This window comes from Gorilla gorilla, chromosome 10 (assembly GCF_029281585.2).
Source record: "Gorilla gorilla gorilla isolate KB3781 chromosome 10, NHGRI_mGorGor1-v2.1_pri, whole genome shotgun sequence".
NCBI classification, from domain to species: domain Eukaryota; kingdom Metazoa; phylum Chordata; class Mammalia; order Primates; family Hominidae; genus Gorilla; species Gorilla gorilla.
The window spans coordinates 85,098,098-85,119,550 of NC_073234.2; the positions used below are offsets into that span (position 1 = coordinate 85,098,098).

At 39.5% G+C, this 21,453-nt stretch overlaps 1 protein-coding gene across 10 annotated transcripts in view; it reads left to right on the forward strand.

Annotated features, from left to right (window-relative positions):
• Nucleotides 1-20,129, forward strand: part of RAB3IP (RAB3A interacting protein) — a 75,785-nt gene extending 55,656 nt beyond the window's left edge. For 6 of the 10 annotated variants that reach the window (XM_019038530.4, XM_063694665.1, XM_019038531.4 and 3 more), the window contains 4 exons: nt 634-746; nt 11,771-11,870; nt 11,957-12,026; nt 14,588-20,129. In XM_019038530.4, the coding sequence (XP_018894075.2) occupies nt 634-746; nt 11,771-11,870; nt 11,957-12,026; nt 14,588-14,670 (366 nt within the window). In that variant the 3' untranslated portion in view covers nt 14,671-20,129. The other 4 variants (XM_063694666.1, XR_010129495.1, XM_063694667.1 and 1 more) reach the window with 4 other exon arrangements.
• The last annotated feature ends 1,324 nt before the right edge of the window (nt 20,130-21,453 follow it).

The window sequence follows — 21,453 nt, forward strand, 5'->3', positions numbered from 1 at the left end:
TTAAGATGAACATTTTTCACACTTTTGGTATGAATATATCTTGTTCGTTGTGGCTCTGTATCTGGTTTCAGGTAGGCCATTCAGTATTAGTAACCTTGCCAGACTAAAGAGGTTTTCCTGTTTCATCTGGTGTTAGTTGCTACCGTCTTCATCTGGGCATTTAATATTTGATAATTCAGCTAATTCTTTTGTAGACTCACTCTTGTGCACATAAATACAAATTCAGAAAACATGCAGCTAATTAATATATATTGCTGTGGTATAAATGACCAGTGTTTAAAAATATTGTATATATTTAGCAGAATAAAGCTTTAGGATATTCATTTTGAAGTGGCATTAACTGTGGATATTAATCGTGGGTAAGGAGTGAACAGAGACTGGAATTGATGCCTTGAATCCTCGTCCAGATAATGAGGAAAGTTATTTTACCATAAGTGAATTGCCTTTCATAACAGTGTTTGGACTATAAAATAAATCAAACCAAAATTATCTGATTTCTTCCTTTTTCATTTGCTAAAGCCAAGCTAGTGGAACTTGGGAGAAGAAGAATGTATAAAATTCGTTTACTGTAGAATACAATTTTGATATTTTTCTGCCAGTATAGCATCTAGTGCTTTTTCTTTTTTTTTTAAGTTGGCTTCAGCTGTTCTGGAGGCTGTGGAAAACAATACTCTAAGCATTGAACCAGTGGGATTACAACCTATCCGGTTTGTGAAAGCTTCTGCAGTTGAATGCGGAGGACCAAAGTAGGTTTTTACGTGCATGAACTGTGAAAGTGACTGAGTTTTTAAAATGTTATGGGTTGCAGTTATTTAGTTTTTCTGGTTTTAAATGTAGTTATATTTCCCTCAGATTTCTCTTAAGCGTCTATGTAGCCCAAAGACAAATTCCTGAGACAGTGTGGAATATAGTATTTCAGATTTAGCATTGAAGGAGAGCCCTTTTAATTATAGGTTGGTGCAAAAGTAATCGTGCTTGTTGCCATTGAAAGTAATGGCAACAAGCACTATTACTTTTGCACCAACCCAATACAATAATATACATGTATGATAGAAATCCAGGTAAACTAGAGATAGAAACCTAAGTTTTGTTTTTGTTTTTGTTTCTAACCTCGTATTGTGACCTGTTAGTGGATTGTGAAATCAGTTTAGTGGGTCATAAGCAGAATTTTTTTTTATTACACGTATATGTATAGCCATGTGTCCTGGGTTTCTGTATAAAATACTTCTCTCTGAGGGTGACCATCAAAAATAGTTTGGGAAGGTACTGAGTTAGACTAAGTCTTATCGATCATGAAAACTGTGTACCAAAAAGACTTGATGAGATCTCTCTTTTCATATTGTGTTTATAAAGGATTCTCACTTTAATAAATAATCAGTTTTGTCTTTCATATGTGAGTCTTACTTGAGAATTACAAATCTTCAGAGATAAGACTCCCACATTTCATAGCAGGGCAGACTTGTTTTCCATCCAGTCCTATAAGGAGGAATGACTGAAACCAACAGTGCTTAAAACATCTGGCAAAGATGTTTTGCCTAAAACCATGGCATAATTGTGTCTTGGCTTCTGTTTAAAAAATAACTTGGAAAGCTTTTGAGAAAGATGCTTATTAAGTGCTTACAGCCAGATCAATATAGGGGACTGGAAAGACTGAGAGAGCTCATAGAAAGCATAACTGACTGCTGTCAGGGTTATTTTGAAGCCAGAAGAGGAAAAGACTGGTTGAGATGAACTAATAGGTCTGTGTTAAAGCTGTTGTAGGAATTGTGTGCTTCTTTCTATTCCCTGTTATGCACGTTACGGTCTCAGCAAGATTACAGAATGTTGTTGTTTAGGTGACCATTGGTTGGAGGGTTCCTAGTCATACGTTTGCTCTGTGAGCCACACGTCCACCTCGCTCCCTCAAGCCACAAGTGTAGCACAGTGGCCTCTGAATTTTAGGGAAAGAATTTACATTCTTAAATTCTACAAATACCCAAGTATTTTTGTTCTGATCCTTCCACCCCAAATATGGAGAGTTAAATTTAATCATAGCAGTGTTCTTATTTTTAAGGTCTGTGTCATGCCTCATTTTAAATATAGCATATAACTGTTTTTATTGTAGAATTTAAAATTTGTGCTTGCATTATATATCACACATATATGTGCAGATATCATCAAATGATAACAAATGGGGATATCAAATTAAAGTGGATTTATAGTATCTTTAGTAAAATAATTATAGTTTAGATTTAGAGAACAGTTTACAAAGTTTAAGGATATTGTTCTTGTGGGAATGGGGCCAGAAACCAAGGTGATGCATATCATGTGGAAAAAACTAAAGGAAGATACTATCTTCCTTTATGAAATGTGAAGTGTGGCTCTGGCCGTGGCTCTTGTGAGCTAGAGTGTGAAGATAATGACTAAGGGAGTGGCACAGCACTGTAGGAATTTTGAGGAAGACAAGATCATTCAAACTATGATTAGGTACTCTTCTTGAAGGAAGGGAGATTTGGTTTAAGTTTTTTTTTTAATTTTTTTATTATTATTATTATACTTTAAGTTTTAAGGTACATGTGCACAACGTGCAGGTTTGTTACATATGTATACATGTGCCATGTTGGTGTGCTGCACCCATTAACTCGTCATTTAGCATTAGGTATATCTCCTAATGCTATCCCTCCCCCCTCTCCCCACCCCACAACAGTCCCTGGTGTGTGATGTTCCCCTTCCTGTGTCCGTGTGTTCTCATTGTTCAGTTCCCACTTATGAGTGAGAATGTGTGGTGTTTGGTTTTTTTGTCCTTGCGATAGTTTGCTGAGAATGATGGTTTCCAGCTTCATCTATGTCCCTACAAAGGACATGAACTCATCATTTTTTATGGCTGCATAGTATTCCATGGTGTATATGTGCCACATTTTCTTCATCCAGTCTATCATTGTTGGACATTTGGGTTGGTTCCAAGTCTTTGCTATTGTGTATAGTGCCACAATAAACATACGTGTGCATGTGTCTTTATAGCAGCATGATTTATAATCCTTTGGGTATATACCCAGTAATGGGATGGCTGGGTCAAATGGTATTTCTAGTTCTACATCCCTGAGGAATCGCCACACTGACTTCCACAATGGTTGAACTAGTTTACAGTCCCACCAACAGTGTAAAAGTGTTCCTATTTCTCTACATCCTCTCCAGCACCCGTTGTTTCCTGACTGTTTAATGATCGCCATTCTAACTGATGTGAGATGGTATCTCATTGTGGTTTTGATTTGCATTTCTCTGATGGCCAGTGATGATGAGCATTTTTTCATGTGTGTTTTTGCTGCATAAATGTCTTCTTTTGAGAAGTGTCTGTTCATATCCTTTGCCCGCTTTTTGATGGGGTTGTTTTTTTCTTGTAAATTTGTTTGAGTTCATTGTAGATTCTGGATATTAGCCCTTTGTCAGATGAGTAGGTTGCAAAAATTTTCTCCCATTTTGTAGGTTGCCTGTTCACTCTGATGGTAGTTTCTTTTGTTGTGCAGAAGCTCTTTAGTTTAATTAGATCCCATTTGTCAATTTTGGCTTTTGTTGCCATTGCTTTTGGTGTTTTAGACATGAAGTCCTTGCCCATGCCTATGTCCTAAATGGTAATGCCTAGGTTTTCTTCTAGGGTTTTTATAGTTTTGGGTCTAACATTTAAGTCTTTAATCCATCTTGAATTAATTTTTGTATAAGGTATAAGGAAGGGATCCAGTTTCAGCTTTCTACTTATGGCTAGCCAGTTTTCCCAGCACCATTTATTAAATAGGGAATCCTTTCCCCATTGCTTGTTTTTGTCAAAGATCAGATAGTTGTAGATATGTGGCATTATTTCTGAGGGCTCTGTTCTGTTCCATTGGTCTGTATCTCTGTTTTGGTACCAGTACCATGCTGTTTTGGTTACTGTAGCCTTGTAGTATAGTTTGAAGTCAGGTAGCGTGATGCCTCCAGCTTTGTTCTTTTGGCTTAGGATTGACCTGGCAATGCAGGCTCTTTTTTGGTTCCATATGAACTTTAAAGTAGTTTTTTCCAATTCTGTGAAGAAAGTTGTTGGTAGCTTGATGGGGATGGCATTGAATCTATAAATTACCTTGGGCAGTATGGCCATTTTCACGATATTGATTCTTCCTACCCATGAGCATGGAATGTTCTTCCATTTGTTTGTATCCTGTTTTATTTCATTGAGCAGTGGTTTGTAGTTCTCCTTGAAGAGGACCTTCACATCCCTTGTAAGTTGGATTCCTAGGTATTTTATTCTCTTTGAAGCAGTTGTGAATGGGAGTTCACTCATGATTTGGCTCTCTGTTTGTCTGTTATTGGTGTATAAAAATGCTTGTGATTTTTGTACATTGATTTTGTATCCTGAGACTTTGCTGAAGTTGCTTATCAGCTTAAGGAGATTTTGGGCTGAGACGATGGGGTTTTCTATGTGTACAATCACGTCATCTGCAAACAGGGACAATTTGACTTCCTCTTTTCCTAATTGAATGCCCTTTATTCCCTTCTGCCTGATTGCCCTGGCCAGAACTTCCAACACTATGTTGAATAGGAGTGGTGAGAGAGGGCATCCCTGTCTTGTGCCAGTTTTCAAAGGGAATGCTTCTAGTTTTTGTCCATTCAGTATGATATTGGCTGTGGGTTTGTCATAGATAGCTCTTATCATTTTGAAATACGTCCAATCAATACCTAATTTATTGAGAGTTTTTAGCATGAAGGGTTGTTGAATTTTGTCAAAGGCCTTTTCTGCATCTATTGAGATAATCATGTGGTTTTTGTCTTTGGTTCTGTTTATAGGCTGGATTACGTTTATTGATTTTCTTATGTTGAACCAGCCTTGCATCCCAGGGATGAAGCCCACTTGATCATGGTGGATAAGCTTTTTGATGTGCTGCTGGATTTGGTTTGCCAGTATTTTATTGAGGATTTTTGCATCAATGTTCATCAAGGATGTTGGTCTAAAATTCTCTTTTTTGGTTGTGTCTCTGCCAGGCTTTGGTATCAGGATGATGCTGGCCTCATAAAATGAGTTAGGGAGGATTCCCTCTTTTTCTATTGATTGGAATAGTTTCAGAAGGAATGGTACCAGCTCCTCCTTGTACCTCTGGTAGAATTCGGCTGTGAATGCGTCTGGTACTGGACTTTTTTTGGTTGGTAAGCTATTAATTATTGCCTCTATTTCAGAGCCTGTTATTGGTCTATTCAGAGATTCAACTTCTTCCCGGTTTAGTCTTGGGAGAGTGTATGTGTCGAGGAATTTATCCATTTCTTCTAGATTTTCTAGTTTATTTGCATAGAGGTGTTTATAGTATTCTCTGATGGTAGTTTGTATTTCTGTGGGATCAGTGGTGATATCCCGTTTATCATTTTTTATTGCGTCTATTTGATTCTTCTCTCTTTTCTTCTTTATTAGTCTTGCTAGCGGTCTATCAGTTTTGTTGATCTTTTCGAAAAACCAGCTCCTGGATTCATTGATTTTTTTTGAAGGGTTTTTTGTGTCTCTATTTCCTTCAGTTCTGCTCTGATCTTAGTTATTTCTTGCCTTTTGCTAGCCCTTGAATGTGTTTGCTCTTGCTTCTCTAGTTATTTTTTTTTTTTTTTTTTTTTTTTTTTTTTAGTATTTATTGATCATTCTTGGGTGTTTCTCGGAGAGGGGGATGTGGCAGGGTCATAGGATAATAGTGGAGACATGGTCAGCAGATAAACACGTGAACAAAGGTCTCTGGTTTTCCTAGGCAGAGGTCCCTGTGGCCTTCCTCAGTGTTTGTGTCCCTGGGTACTTGAGATTAGGGAGTGGTGATGACTCTTAATGAGCATGCTGCCTTCAAGCATCTGTTTAACAAAGCACATCTTGCACCGCCCTTAATCCATTTAACCCTGAGTTGACACAGCACATGTTTCAGAGAGCACGGGGTTGGGTGTAAGGTTATAGATTAACAGCATCCCAAGGCAGAAGAATTTTTCTTAGTACAGAACGAAATGGAGTCTCCTATGTCTACTTTCTACACAGACACAGTAACAATCTGATCTCTCTCTCTTTTCCCCACATTTCCCCCTTTTCTTTTCGACAAAACCGCCATCGTCATCATGGCCTGTTCTCGATGGTCGCTGTCTCTTCGGAGCTGTTGGGTACACCTCCCAGACGGGGCGGCCAGGCAGAGGTGCTCCTCACTTCCCAGACGGGGCGGCCGGGCAGAGGCGCTCCTCACCTCCCAGACGGGGCAGCCGGGCAGAGGCGCTCCTCACCTCCCTGACGGGGCGGCCGGGCAGAGGTGCTCCTCACATCCGAGACGATGGGCGGCCGGGCAGAGGCGCTCCTCACTTCCCAGACAGGGCGGCCGGGCAGAGGCGCTCCTCACCTCCCAGACGAAGGGCGGCCGGGCAGAGGTGCTCCTCACATCCCAGACGATGGGCGGCCGGGCAGAGGCGCTCCTCACTTCCCAGATGGGGCAGCCGGGCAGAGGCACTCACTTCCCAGATGGGGCGGCCGGGCAGAGGCACTCCTCACCTCCCAGGTGATGGGCAGCTGGGCAGAGGCGCTCCTCACCTCCCAGACGAAGGGCGGCCGGGCAGAGGCGCTCCTCACATCCCAGACGATGGGCGGCCGGGGAGAGGCGCTCCTCACTTCCCAGACGGGGCGGCCTGGCAGAGGCACTCACTTCCCAGATGGGGCGGCCGGGCAGAGGCGCTCCTCACCTCCCAGATGATGGGCAGCCGGGCAGAGGCGCTCCTCGCCTCCCAGATGGGGCGGCCGTGCGGAGGCGCTCCTCACCTCCCAGACGGGGCGGCCGGGCAGAGACGCTCCTCACCTCCCAGATGGGGCGGCCGGGCAGAGGCGCTCCTCACCTCCCAGACAGGGTGGCCAGGCAGAGGCATTCCTCACCTCCCAGACGGGTCAGCCGGGCATATCTCTAGTTCTTTCAATTGTGATGTTAGGGTGTCAATTTTAGATCTTTCCTGCTTTCTCTTGTGGGCATTTAGTGCTATAAATTTCCCTCTACACACTGCTTTGAATGTGTCCCAGAGATTCTGGTATGTTGTGTCTTTTTTCTCGTTGGTTTCAAAGAACATCTTTATTTCTGCCTTCATTTTGTTATGTACCCAGTAGTCATTCAGGAGCAGGTTGTTCAGTTTCCATGTAGTTGACCAGTTTTGAGTGAGTTTCTTAATCCTCAGTTCTAGTTTGATTGCACTGTGGTCTGAGAGACAGTTTGTTATAATTTCTGTTCTTTTACATTTGCTGAGGAGTGCTTTACTTCCAACTATGTGGTCAACTTTGGAATAGGTGTGGTGTGGTGCTGAAAAGAATGTATATTCTGTTGCTTTGGGGTGGAGAGTTCTGTAGATGTCTTAGGTCTGCTTGGTGCAGAGCTGAGTTCAATCCCTGGATATCCTTGTTAACTTTCTGTCTCGTTGATCTGTGTTGACACAGTGGGGTTGTTGACAGTGGGGTGTTAAATGTTGACAGTGGGGTGTTAAAGTCTCCCATTATTATTGTTTGGGAGTCTAAGTCTCTTTGTAGGTCACTAAGGACTTGCTTTATGAATCTGGGTGCTCCTGTATTGGGTGCATATATATTTAGGACAGTTAGTTCTTCTTGTTGAATTGATCCCTTTACCATTATGTAATGGTCTTCTTTGTCTCTTTTGATCTTTGTTGGTTTAAAGTCTGTTTTATCCGAGACTAGGATTGCAACCCCTGCCTTCTTTTGTTTTCCATTTGCTTGGTAGATCTTCCTCCATCCCTTTATTTTGAGCCTATGTGTGTCTCTGCACATGAGATGGGTTTCCTGAATGCAGCACACTGATGGGTCTTGACTCTTTATCCAATTTGCCAGTCTGTGTCTTTTAATTGGAGCATTTAGCCCATTTACATGTAAGGTTAATATTGTTATGTGTGAATTTGATCCTGTCATTATGATGTTAGCTGGTTATTTTGCTCATTAGTTGATGCAGTTTCTTCCTAGCCTTGATGGTCTTTGCGATTTGGCATGTTTTTGCAGTGGCTGGTACCGGTTGTTCCTTTCCATGTTTAGCGTTTCCTTCAGGAGCTCTTTTAGGGCGGGCCTGATGGTGACAAAATCTCTCAGCATTTGCTTGTCTGTAAAGTATTTTATTTCTCCTTCACTTATGAAGCTTAGTTTGGTTGGATATGAAATTCTGGGTTGAAAATTCTTTTCTTTAAGAATGTTGAATATTGGCCCTCACTCTCTTCTGGCTTGTAGAGTTTCTGCCGAGAGATCAGCTGTTAGTCTGATAGGCTTCCCTTTGTGGGTAACCCGACCTTTCTCTCTGGCTGCCCTTAACATTTTTTCCTTTGTTTCAACTTTGGTGAATCTGACAATTATGTGTCTTGGAGTTGCTCTTCTCGAGGAGTATCTTTGTAGCGTTCTCTGTATTTCCTGAATTTGAATGTTGGCCTGCCTTGCTAGATTGGGGAAGTTCTCCTGGATAATATCCTGCAGAGTGTTTTCCAACTTGGTTCCATTCTTCCCTTCACTTTCAGGTACACCAATCAGATGTAGATTTGGTCTTTTCACATAGTCCCATATTTCTTGCAGGCTTTGTTTGTTTCTTTTTATTTTTTTTTCTCTAAACTTCTCTTCACGCTTCATTTCATTCATTTTGTTTTCCATCGCTGATACCCTTTCTTCCAGTTGATCGCATCGGTTACTGAGGCTTGTGCATTCGTCACGTAGTTCTCATGCCGTGGTTTTCAGCTCCATCAGGTCCTTTAAGGACTTCTCTGCATTGGTTATTCTAGTTATCCATTCGTCTAATTTTTTTTCAAGGTTTTTAACTTCTTTGCCATTGGTTCGAACTTCCTCCTTTAGCTCAGAGAGTTTGATCTTCTGAAGCCTTCCTCTCTCAACTCGTCAAAGTCATTCTCCGTCCAGCTTTGTTCCGTTGCTGGTGAGGAGCTGCGTTCCTTTGGAGGAGGAGAGGCGCTCTGATTTTTAGAGTTTCTGGTTTTTCTGCTCTGTTTTTTCCCAATCTTTGTGGTTTTATCTACCTTTGGTCTTTGATGATGGTGACGTACAGATGGGTTTTTGGTGCAGATGTCCTTTCTGTTTGTTAGTTTTCCTTCTAACAGTCAGGACCCTCAGCTGCAGGTCTGTTGGAGTTTACTGGAGGTCTACTCCAGACCCTGTTTGCCTAGGTATCAGCAGTGGTGGCTGCAGAACAGCGGATATTGGTGAACCGCAAATGCTGCTGCCTGATCGTTCTTCTGGAAGTTTTGTCTCAGAGGAGTACCCGGCAGTGTGAGGTGTCAGTCCGCCGCTACTTGGGGGTGCCTCCCAGTTAGGCTACTCGGGGGTCAGGGAGCCACTTGAGGAGGCAGTCTGCCTGTTCTCATATCTCAAGCTGCGTGCTGGGAGAACCACTACTCTCTTCAAAGCTCAGTTGCAAATGCAGAAATCACCCGTCTTCTGTGTGGCTCGTGCTGGGAGCTGTAGACTGGAGCTGTTCCTATTCAGCCATCTTGGCTCCACCCTCCAGAAATAAAAACTGGTTTAGGTTTTTGAAGCATAAGGGTAATTTGGATAAAGAGCAGTACATAACAACTGAAGGCCTAGAAACAAATCAAAGTGTGTTCAAAAGATGGTCACTGTATGGAGAGGAAAGGGAAGATGTGACATTTTAAGAAAGAAAAGTTAGATTGGGGTGGGGGGATGGGTAAAGGAGAAAGGAGTTAGAGATATCTGACTGGAAGACTGATTTGAAGTGATTGTGGAAATTAATAGAAAAGGCTTTGGTTTGTGGAAGAGGATTACGGTCTAGATTTAGACATATTGACATCCTCACATGAAAATGGCAAACAAGGATTTGAAATCTTGGGACTAGAGTTATAGAGATTTATTAATGTAGTGTAGCATGTTTGGAAAAAAAATGGAGTTGGAGGTCAGAGGTCTATTTGCATTGAATCCTGGCTTAACTAAAAATACATTAGGTGTGTCCAGTTTACAAAATAGCTTAGAAATGAGATCTTTTAAGAAACACTATACACCATGGAGTACTATACAGCCATAAAAAAAGAATGAGATCATGTTCTTTGCAGGGACATGGATGGAGCTGGAGGCCATTATCCTTAGCAACCTAATGTAGGAGCAGAAAACCAAATGCTGCCTGTTCTCCCTTATAAGTGGGGGCTAAATGATGAGAACACATGGACACATAGAAGGGAACAACACACACTGCTGCTTATGGAAGGGTGGAGGATGGGAAGAGGGAGAAGATCAGGAAGAATAATGGATACTTATTCTTCCTGAATCACCCAGGGTGATGAAATAATATATACAACAAACCCGCATGACACATGTTTACCTATGTAATAAACCTGCACACCCTGCAGGTGTACTCCTGAACTTACAAGTTAAAAAAAAGAAACACTTATTATTTTAAAAGTTGATACTTAAAGCCATCTTACCAGATCCCTTTCAAAATTAGGCTAAATAGTAGACCAGCAGGCATATGTCTGTTTCCAGAATAGTGTATAAATTGGTTTTTAGCAGCTTAATGGCACATTTTCTTCTTATGCAAATTATACTTTTGGAAGTTCCACAGACTTCCAACACTTTGTGCTTTAAATTTCTATATCTTCTATCCTCCCCAAGCTAGTAGTTAGTGCTTTTAAATATTGTTACAGATCATTAAAGGAATTTGCTAATAAAGAAACAATGAAGAAATATCTATTTGAAAAAAGACAGGAATTGATTTGTGATTTGAATTGCCCCCTCCTCAAAAATTATCCTGTTTCAAATACACATTGTTGTGTGTTTTCTTAATACAAAGGCACATTTGTATTATATTTCTTGTAAGTATCACTAAAATGTAATGTTATTTAATATATTTACTATATAATTTATACTGTCATATAAAATGCTATTTGCCACTTACTTAGAGCTATGCTAATTTTGCATTGATGGGGAGTGATAGTTGTATTGAGCCAGGTTCCTAGCTTAGGGTGACAGCTGGGCTGCTGCAAGTCCGGCCTGATAGACATGCTAGCTTTATCTCATGGAGCCATAGGGTAACAGATGGCTCATTACTTATTCAGCAGTCATTGAATGTGTGCTGTGTGCCAGGCACATGCCTGGTGCCAGGCATTTAAAGATGAATCAAAGTCCCTGCCCTCAAGAGGTTGATAGCCTAATCCCAGCCAGAAAGCCCTCATATAAAATTTTAGTTTTTGTCATATGCAAATAGAAAGGATCGTGTGAAATTCAGTTAACTTGTTATATGATTGTTAAGATTCAGTATTTTTATAAGGTGGCTTATTCCTTTGTACTTCTCCCTAGGTCCCACATTAAATGCATATAGAGCAACCAACCAACCAAATAAACAAATACCCCATCTGGAAACTATTACCCTGCAAGCTATCAATAACATGCTTTGAGACTTGAACAGTCATCATGAGGATATTTTCAGCTGAGAAGCTGAAATCCTGATGGAAAGCTGAGAGCTGTCCTGCAGCTGATTACTGATTTGTAAATTTGTTCCAAGATGGGACATACATGGAAAACACCTAGTTTCTGTTTCTAGAATCATGGTTAGTGTTATGGCATTAAACTTATACTACTAATAGAATGTAAGTCTCACAAGGGCAGAGACTTTGTCCTTTTCATCACTTTAGCCCAGCATCTAGAATGGTGCCTGGTACACAGTAGGTTCTCAAATATTTGTTATCTAACTGAATGAATAGGCAACTTGTACAGAAGGTAGGGGCAAATGCTTTTTATTTCAAAAAACTGAAATTTATCATTATTTCACAGAAAATGTGCTCTCACTGGCCAGAGTAAGTCCTGTAAACACAGAATTAAATTAGGGGACTCAAGCAACTATTATTATATTTCTCCTTTTTGCAGATACAGGGTAAGTGACTTAACCATGAATTTTAATAAAGCTTGCTTTGATATGAGACATTTGACCATTCATGACATTTTCTCCATTTGGCCTAGATCACTTCTGTATGTAACTTTTTTACATACATTCGATACATTCAGCAGGGACTTGTGAAACAGCAGGATGGTGAGTGTTCTTGATTCAATATAAGTCTTTACATAAAAGTTCAGCAAAAAGTATAAGTATAAGTAAAGTTCAGCAAAAAGTACAGAATAGTAGTAATGCTCATATCAACTTTATTGTTGGTACATTTATATTGAATCCCTTCTATAGTTCTAATAAAATTTGTGGAGAATTTGGGAACAAATGTCTTTTAGAAAAATATTGTGTTTAATTTTTTTTTTTTTTTTTTTTTTTTTTTTGAGACAGAGTCTCGCTCTGTCGCCCAGGCTGGAGTGCAGTGGTGCAATCTCGGCTCACTGCAAGCTCCGCCTCCCGGGTTCACGCCATTCTCCTGCCTCAGCCTCCCGAGTAGCTGGGACTACAGGCGCCCGCCACTGCGCCCGGCTAATTTTTTGTATTTTTAGTAGAGATGGGGTTTCACCGTGGTCTCGATCTGTGTTTAATTATTTTATTTGCCTCATTTTACTCTTAATTTTGAATTTTAAGCAGGGTCAGTTTTAACTCATAAGGGGTATATGATAAACCAGATGGTAAATGAGAAGAGAGTTCCAAGCTCATTGAATTGACTCTTTAAGAGATGAAAATGAGTAGGCCGGCAAAGTGGTCAGATTTATTTTAATTGATGGAAACCATGATGGAGCTCACAATTAAGTTTTCCCTGTATTTTCTACTTTTTGCGTGTGAATTAATAAAGCAGTCATGAGGATAATTCTGAATGGAATAAAGATTGCCATATTCTAAATCAGCAGAAACGTGCAGGTGATATATCCAGGAGAACCAACCTCATGAAAGTGTGTTAATATTTTTAATACAATTTTATAGCTAAATATCTTAAATATCAGGCATGAAAACTAATATGGCCTGACAGCTCCAAAGCAGTATCTCTCGAGCACAAATGATTGTTTAAAAAAAAAATAGCAGATACTAGGCTAGGGACAAGTCTGTGCCAGTTAGTATTTAAAGTTTTACAAAATTTCCCTGTTTATATTTTTTAGGCACTGAAAATATTATCTTGCTTAAACACTGGTAGAAGCCTACCATCTTTCAATCATGTAAAGCAGTGAATCTTAATTCTATGGAGAAGTTAGTCACGCTGATAGAAACTTAGTTTAGCCTTTCTCAAGGTCTGGTATGTTGAAAAATGTCATATTTCTTTAAAATCCCATATAGTTGGATTTTAATGCCTAAAACAATAGAGATAAAACCTGTTAACCTAATAACCTGATAACCTAATTAATGTTGAATTTCAAAAGGCCTAATAACATAAAAACAGTCTTTAAACTGTGTAATACTTTTTTTGACTTTAATAAAACTGAATTCTTTTTGAATACCTGTTGATGGATAATATAATTTAAGCCAGAGAACAGAAAATTTATGTTAAGTATAATTGCCAAGAATATAATATTTTTCTGTTTGTTTAAATAAGAAGCTTGGAAAGACAGAAAGATAATTTGCTTTATGAAAATAGGAAGAAAGTGTTACGAGTAATGAATGGTGAGGGTGTTGATAATAAAAGTAGTATATCTTCTCTGGTTTCTGTCACTCTTCCACTTTATGATATTTAGTACATATCATTTAGTATGTGTGTTTGCTGTAAACAGGTATTAGTCTTAAAATCTGTTTATTATATGTGCCTTGTGCCAACAAAGGATTTAGGGCAGCTAAATCTAAAGCAGAATTTCTCGACCTTGGTACTAGTGACATTTTGAGCTGGATAATTCTTTGTCGTGGGGGGCGGTCTTGTGCATTTGTAGGATTGTTTAATAGCATCCCTAGCTTTTACTCATTAGATACCTGTAGCACCCCCGAGATGGGACAGTGAAAAATGTTTCTATTCTTTGCCAAACGTACCCTGGAGTGGCCAGGGAATGAGGAGTGGTGGTGGTGGTAGTGGTGGAATCTTCCATGATAGAGAACCATTGATCTAAATGAATATAATCTGATCATATATCAAATGAAGACCTTTTATTGTCTGAAATAAGGAGCCAACGTTTTTCCACTTACAGTGGGAACTTACAAAAGTATAGGTAATTGAATTTACAATTCATCTTCCACATGCATTTTTATTTCTAATTTGAGCCATACACAAAACCTTTCTGTTGCTTCTCACAATGTTACTGAGTTTTCTGGATTGTCTTTTCTTTTTTTGCCCTTCACCCTCTGTTAGTGTTAATGAAGAGTAAAATGGCCGCGATATAACAAACTAGAGCAAGAAGATTCGTAAGTTAGAGAATAACTCGAATAATTGAGTATTGAGTATACTCACTTAATGAAGGTAACAGCATTGACATTTACTCAGGATGCTGAATGTCTACCTTTTCTTGGGCTAAAATGATAGTCTCTGATGTATTTAACAAATAATTGTGACAAAACTGGTGACTTTTGCTTTATTGGTAAAACTGGGATGGTCACAAGTCTGTGGAAAAGTATGTGAATTATTGAAAAAATGTAGGTACATCTTTAGGAAATGCACAATTGACATTTCAGCTAAAGTTTTCAGTGAAACATTAAAAATAATGAAGATGGTATTTTATGATTTAAATATCTATTTTCTGTTTGTATAGTTGATCAGATGTTTTGGGAAGTTATGCAGTTGAGAAAAGAGATGTCATTGGCAAAGCTGGGTTATTTCAAAGAGGAACTCTGATGCTCTGCGTGGGACCATGCCTGAACTCCCCGAATAACTGAAAAATGGCTGAATATTTTTATGGTTACTTGATATTTATTTCCAAGGAGTGGGCCTAATACTTTTTTCCCTTTTTGCAAATTGCTCTAAGAAGTACCATGATTTCTTTTAAACAGATCTATGCTGTGTTTGCTTATTCTTTAGTTGAACACACTATGAAGAATTCCAGGTGTACTAGTGAATGTAATTTATAGTTGCAAAAAAAAAAACCTGAAATAAATAAATGTTAGATTGAATGTGTGTACATTTTCTCTTCTAGCTCTGACATGGCATTTAGGGTTAGCAGAATGTATTAAATAGTAATTTTCAAACTACACAGTAGCTTCCTTCCTTGTGAGAGGCAAGAAAGAAGTCTGAGTGGATAGGACTCACTTTCCAAGGCTCCCACCTCTAGAATGGCTTTATTTTTGTCTGTTTTCTATATTGGGTTTCAAAAAAGATTTTATTTGAAGAAATACTTCTGCTGCTACAAAGTTTGAAAGTTACTATTTTAATTATTCTGCTCTCTGTAATTGAAAGAATCCCTTTATTTTGGTTATTCATTAAAATATAGTAGAAGGCAGTCAGATTTTATCCCAGAGATGTATTCCTGAGTGTCTTGATATAGTGTATTCATGTTTTATATGTGTTGACCACTATATTGTCATTGGAGGGACATAGATGTAAATGAGTTTGACGTGTGTCAAAGGGGTTTAAAGGGGTGTGGGTTGAAAGAATGGTACATGCGAAGTATATGCTGATTATAGAACCACTTGACCTCTGCATTCCAAATTGTAAAACTGACTCAACTGGAGAAATTATAACAAAGAGGTTTGTGGTAGAAATGTAATAAGTATAGAAAAGCAAAAAGAAAAAATGAGAAACCACTTTAGTCTCTGTTTAGAGAAAGCTGCTGTTAATATTTTTGGATAGTAGCCTTTCAGCTTTCAGATATTTTCTACTTACATATGCATATTTTTGAAACAAAAAGTAGGCTTTTTTTTTTGCTTTTTAAACCTAAACATTAAATATATTTTCCCTTGGGTAAACCTATACATCCTAATCCCTGTTTATAGAATTTTAACATAATTTAATTGTGTTTGGAGATGAGGTGGTTTTCAGTTTATTTTTCATATTATAATGCTGTGACGAGTATCCTTATCTGTACACTTCTGAACATTGTGGAGTTCTTTCATGTGGATGCCTGGAGATAAAATTGTGTCGAGATACATACATATTTTTAAATGTTTGATCTGCATTGCTAGATTGCCATCCAGAAAAGTTAATCAATTTGTATTCACAGCAGCAGTGTATAAGAGGGCTGGTTTTCTGAAGATAACATTTTTTTCAGTCCTGTTCAGAGGTTTGGTCAATCTTACCTGTAGATGACTTCAGCCACCAGGCTGGATGGGAGCCCACAGACAAAAGGACATTGGTGTATGTTATGGTGAAAACCATCAGTACCATGCCTAGCTCAAGAATGTGAAATTGCACCTGAAAAAAACTTTGAACCTACAATTTTATGTTCTGAAAATAGTTATTCTAATGTGAGGGCATTAATAAGAATATGTACCATCAAGGCTTCAGAAGATTTTCTATACAAACTAAAATCACTTTTGGAGAAAGTACCTAAATAAAAAGAGAAACAAATCCAGGAGATACTGTAAGATTTGAAAGAAAGGTAATCAAATACTCAGAAAATGTTTGTTGATGACTTAAAAAGGATAAATAAAAAGTAAGACTAAAGAAAATCAGTATACCCATTAATAATAAATCTTTAGTAATCTATAAGGGGAAGAATGCTTTTCAACCTTATACACTAGAAGCATGCTCTTTAAAATTAATGCGACAGGATGATGACTTGATGTAGAAACTATATGTGGAATTATAGATTAAAATGTGATTGAAACATATTTAGAAAATGTGATTATCTTCCTGATCCTACTCCCTTTAGGAAGAACTTCTTAAACTGGAAGCAGAAAAAAAAACCATAAAAGATAACCATAAAAGAAAATAAGTTATGCTATATTATAAATTCTTAATTTAGAAATCGTGCATCAGTGGTTAGGCATTGTGGCTCATGCCTGTAATCCCAGCACTTTGGGAGGCAGAGGCAGAAGGATTACTTGAGCTGCTTGAGCCCAGGAGTTTGAGACGGGCCTGGGAAAAATAGGGAAACTCCATTTACACACACACACACACACACATTGTGTCACACACACACACATTGTGTCACACACACACACACACACACATTGTGTCCATCAACTTGGGAGGATGAGGTGGGAAGATTGCTTGAGCCCAGGGGTTCAAGTCCAACTTGGGCAACATAGGGAGACCTTGTCTCTTAAAAAAAACTAAAGCTAAACTACAAACTGTGAGGCAATATCTGCAACATTTATAACTAGTAATAGCTTAGTATCAAGAATGTATGCAGAAATTCTACAAACCAACAAAAAAGGACAGTGTCACAGAAAAATAGGCAAAAGACTGAACCAGGCCTTCCACACAATTAGAAGTGCATATGGGCCAATAAACATTAAGAGGTTTTCATCTCTCAATCAGGAAAACGTAAATCAAGATGACAATGACATGTTCAAATTCATTCGATTGTGAAAATTAAGAAACACAATAAAGTCAAGTTTTGGAGAGGGTTTTAGTCAATAGGATCACTCACATATTGCTGATGGGGGTATCAGTTGGTACATCCACTGTGAAACACCATTCACTAGAAAAGTTGGGCCAGGCCCAGTGGCTCATGCCTCTTGGCTTTGGGAGGCCAAGGTAGGAGGATCACTTGAGCCCAAGAGTTCAAGACCAGCTTGAGCAACATAGGGAGACCACATCTGCACAAAAAGATTTTTTTGAATTAGCTGAGCATGGTGGTGCATACCTGTGGTCCCAGCTACTTGGGAAGCTGAGGTGGAAGGATTGCTTAAGCCCAGGAGGTTGAGGCTGCAGTGAATCATGATTGTGCCACTGCACTCACCTTGGGTGACAGAGTAAGGTCATACCTTAAAAAAAAAAAAAAGTATACCCATGGGTCAGCAATTTCACTTTTCAGTATATACTTGAGAAATGCTTGCACAAGTCTCCCAGATCACACATATAAGAATGTTCTGGAATAAATTAAAATGTCTATTTTTAGGAAGGTGTAATGTGTTCACAGAATGGGTGATTATTACATGGCAGCAAAATGAATGAATACCAGCTACTTGCAGCACAATAACTCAGAATGAAAAAGCAATTCTGAGAAAACTATATATGACATGATACTTTTCTCATAAAAGTCAAGAACAACTAAAACTGAACAGCTGTTTAGGCATTGACATATGTGACAAAACTTTTAAAAAGTAATAAAGTTCAAGATAGTGGTTACCTCTGGAGAGGTAGAGGAGGAGCAAATCTATGAGTAAGTCACTGGTAATGTTTTAGTCCCTGGGTTAGGTGGTGGGTTTTGGGGTGGTTCATTTGTCATTAAAAGTAAGTACATGAGCTGGGTGTAGTGGTGCGTGCTTATAGTCCCAGCTACTTGGGAGTCTCAGATAGGAAGATCCTTGAGGCCAGTTCAAGGCTATAGTGTGCTATGATTTCACCTGTGAATAGCTACTATATTCCAACCTGGGCAACGTAGACCATGCCCCCCTTTAAAAAAAATTCAAAAACAAAATAAATGCATGAACAAATGAATAAGAGAGTTATGCATGGAACATCGGTGGTGTATTATGAATCAAGCATTATTACTAGCTCAGTTATATGTGCCTTCATTCCAAAACAAAAAATAAAAGGTAACAAAATTGTTGAATTGCATTTGAGAGAGAGGAAAGGAAAGAATTCAGGTCTGAATCTTAGGCTTTTGGCTTGAGCTATTGCAGTTTATTGAGATGGGGAAATACATGGTGGGGGAAAGTTTGGGTATGTGCATAACAGAGACAGAAATTCAGTGTTTGACAGATCAAGTGTGAGGTGCCCACTGAGCATCAAAGTGGATATGTTAAGCAGGTATTGGATATACAAATCTAAATTCAGTACGGTCAGTCCAGGAGATAATTTGGGGAGTAGTTAGCCATGGGATCAGATGGGCGCTTTAGGGACACTTTGGAGATGAAGTACAGCACTGAGCCCTGAGTTCCTGTGACAGAGAAGCAGCCTGCAAAGACAAAAGGAGAAGCTGTTAGGAAGAGCAAGGCAACAGAAAAGGAAGAACCAGCATGCTGATTATGTTCAGGAGAGTGTTTCTACGCTGAATTTAATTGCCAAGATTACCAATTCTAAAGAAGAGGAGGACTCTTGGACAAGTTTTTAGAAGTTGGTTTGGAGCTGGGGTGAGAGCCTGGCCTAATGGAGACAGCTCTGGATTGGAAGTCACTTAGACCTACATTCTGGTCTAGGTTTGGCTCCCAAAAACTGGGATGGTCAGGTAGGTCGCCACTCCTCTCTTTTCGTGGTCTCTCTCAGCTTGAAGACAATTTACAGTCTTTGACTAAGCATCCACACTGGAAGAACAAGATTTGGTTTCTGAACATTGGGTCTTAGTCCTTAAAATAATTTGCAACCTGTTACCTCTTCACTTACTCCCATCGCCACCACAAGAATCCTGTGTGTTTTTGTTTTGTGCATCCAGAGTCTAAAACGGGTCTGCTTTTATTCATAGGCTTTTGTTTTCAAAGGTTTTTATTGTTGCATTTTTCCCTAGATAAAATGTTTTTTCTATAAGACACTGCTTAAAAGAGTCCAATGCAGTATGAATTTGTATTTGTGTTTAACTTTTGTGCTTAACAGATCTGCCATGGCTGAACTCTCAGTTGCTTAAGCAAAATTCTGGGGCTTATTCTAGGTTCCTTTATTTGTCATTGTCACTCCCATTCCAGTTATCAGCAAATTCCATCAGCTGTCTCCAAGACATCTTAAATCTGTCTACCTCCCTCCATGTCCACTGCTACCACTCTGTCCAAGCTATTATCATCTTTCACCTGAACTCCTGCACTAATGTCTGCTGTCCTTTCATCCACTCCTGCCCTCCTACAATCACTGACGGCAGCCACAGGGATGTTTATAAAACGAAAATCAGATAATGTCACTTCCCTGCTTAAAGCCCTTTGAGTGGCTTCCCATTGCACTTAGAAAAAAAGAAAAAAAAACTGGCCGGGTGCGATGGCTCATGCCTGTAATCCCAGCACTTTGGGAGGCCGAGGTGGGCAGATCCTCTGAGGTTGGTAGTTCGAGACCTGCTTGGCCAACATGGAGAAACCCTGTCTCTACTAAAAACACAAAATTAGGTGTGATGGCGCATGCCTGTAATCCCAGCTACTTGGGAGGCTGAGTCAGGAGAATCGCTTGAACCCAGGAGGCAGAGGTTGTGGTGAGTTGACATCACGCCATTGCACTCCAGCCTGGGCAACAAGAGTAAAACTCCGTCTGAAAAAAAAAAAAAAAAAAAACCCAAACTCAATAGAAAATCAAGTTTTCATAGTGGTAGTTAACAGAGAAATAACAATGAAAGCTTTAAAAAACTCCATGAAAATTTGCAAAACTTAAAAAAAAATGTAGAAGAGGAGTAAACTTGATAAAATATTAAAAGAATTGAAACCCTTCCTAAAGGCAGCTTCTTAAGGGAGCACAAGTTCACACACAGTTTACTTTTGGAGGAATGTCTGAGGTCATGAGGACTAGATTCTAGAGCTACAGGTCTCAGGGACAGTCTCAAGAGGGATCCAGGGCCCCCATCACCGCATCCCCAGATTTAACCGCAGCAGCTCAGCTTTTATCTGTATCTATTGGAGCTCTCTAGGAAATGTCAATACCAAAGCAAACCCAAATCACAACTAGATTAGATTACTATTCAAGAGGATGATTCTCTACCGAAAATGTGCAAAATGGGGATATCAAGAGAGTTGGAAAATGTAAGAGACGTAAAGACCATAATCAGGAAAATAAGCATCATATTTGTTATTCACTGAGAGGGAGGAATTTCCACTTAAATCCCATTTCCAGCAGCTGGATTGTGCTCTCAGCGGAGTGCTCTGGATTCTGATTAATAGAGATTTTCTAGTCTTCCCAACAACTTCCTTCTCAATTCTCTTCACTTTCCGCGGATCTCGGCACCAGGGTTGCATCTTGTGGGCTCCATTGTGTTTTCACACAATGTGCTATTTGTCCTTCACAGTGTTTTGGTTTATTTTTCTGTTTGTCCATCTTGTTTTTGAACAATTGCCAGCATTTAAAAATGAGGAAATCTAAAATCTGCATTTCAAGCTGCTCTTTTTTAAAATGTGCCGTTTCGACAACACTGAGCCCACATTCTTGAATGACAACACTTGGGTGAAGCTGAGTGATTCCACCTGTCGGGTGGCTACACCCTTGCTCAGGGTATGCACTCCATGGTTTGCTCTATGGCCCACCACCCTGGATTGTCTCCCTGACACCAAGGCTAAGGGACCCACTTTACTCACTTATCTGCTGGGCCTTGGAAGTATTTCAGTTCGGAACCCCAATTCTAACCTTAGCTTCTCAGGCCATTAAATGAAATCTCATTTCTATGATGCTTCCTGTCACATCACTGTGCTGCTGAGAACATGAAGTCTGTGGGTGAATTGGTGGACGGGATCCAGAATCATTACTTGGCAGTGGATTATAGTGTGATGACTCATTTCCGGTGGTCTCCAGGAGACTTGGCTGGGAGCTTCTCTTGGAGTCTAGGGTTAGCCAGAGGCTACATGTTTTAGGCATCTTAATTCGTATTTTACCTAAAGGCATATAAATCCT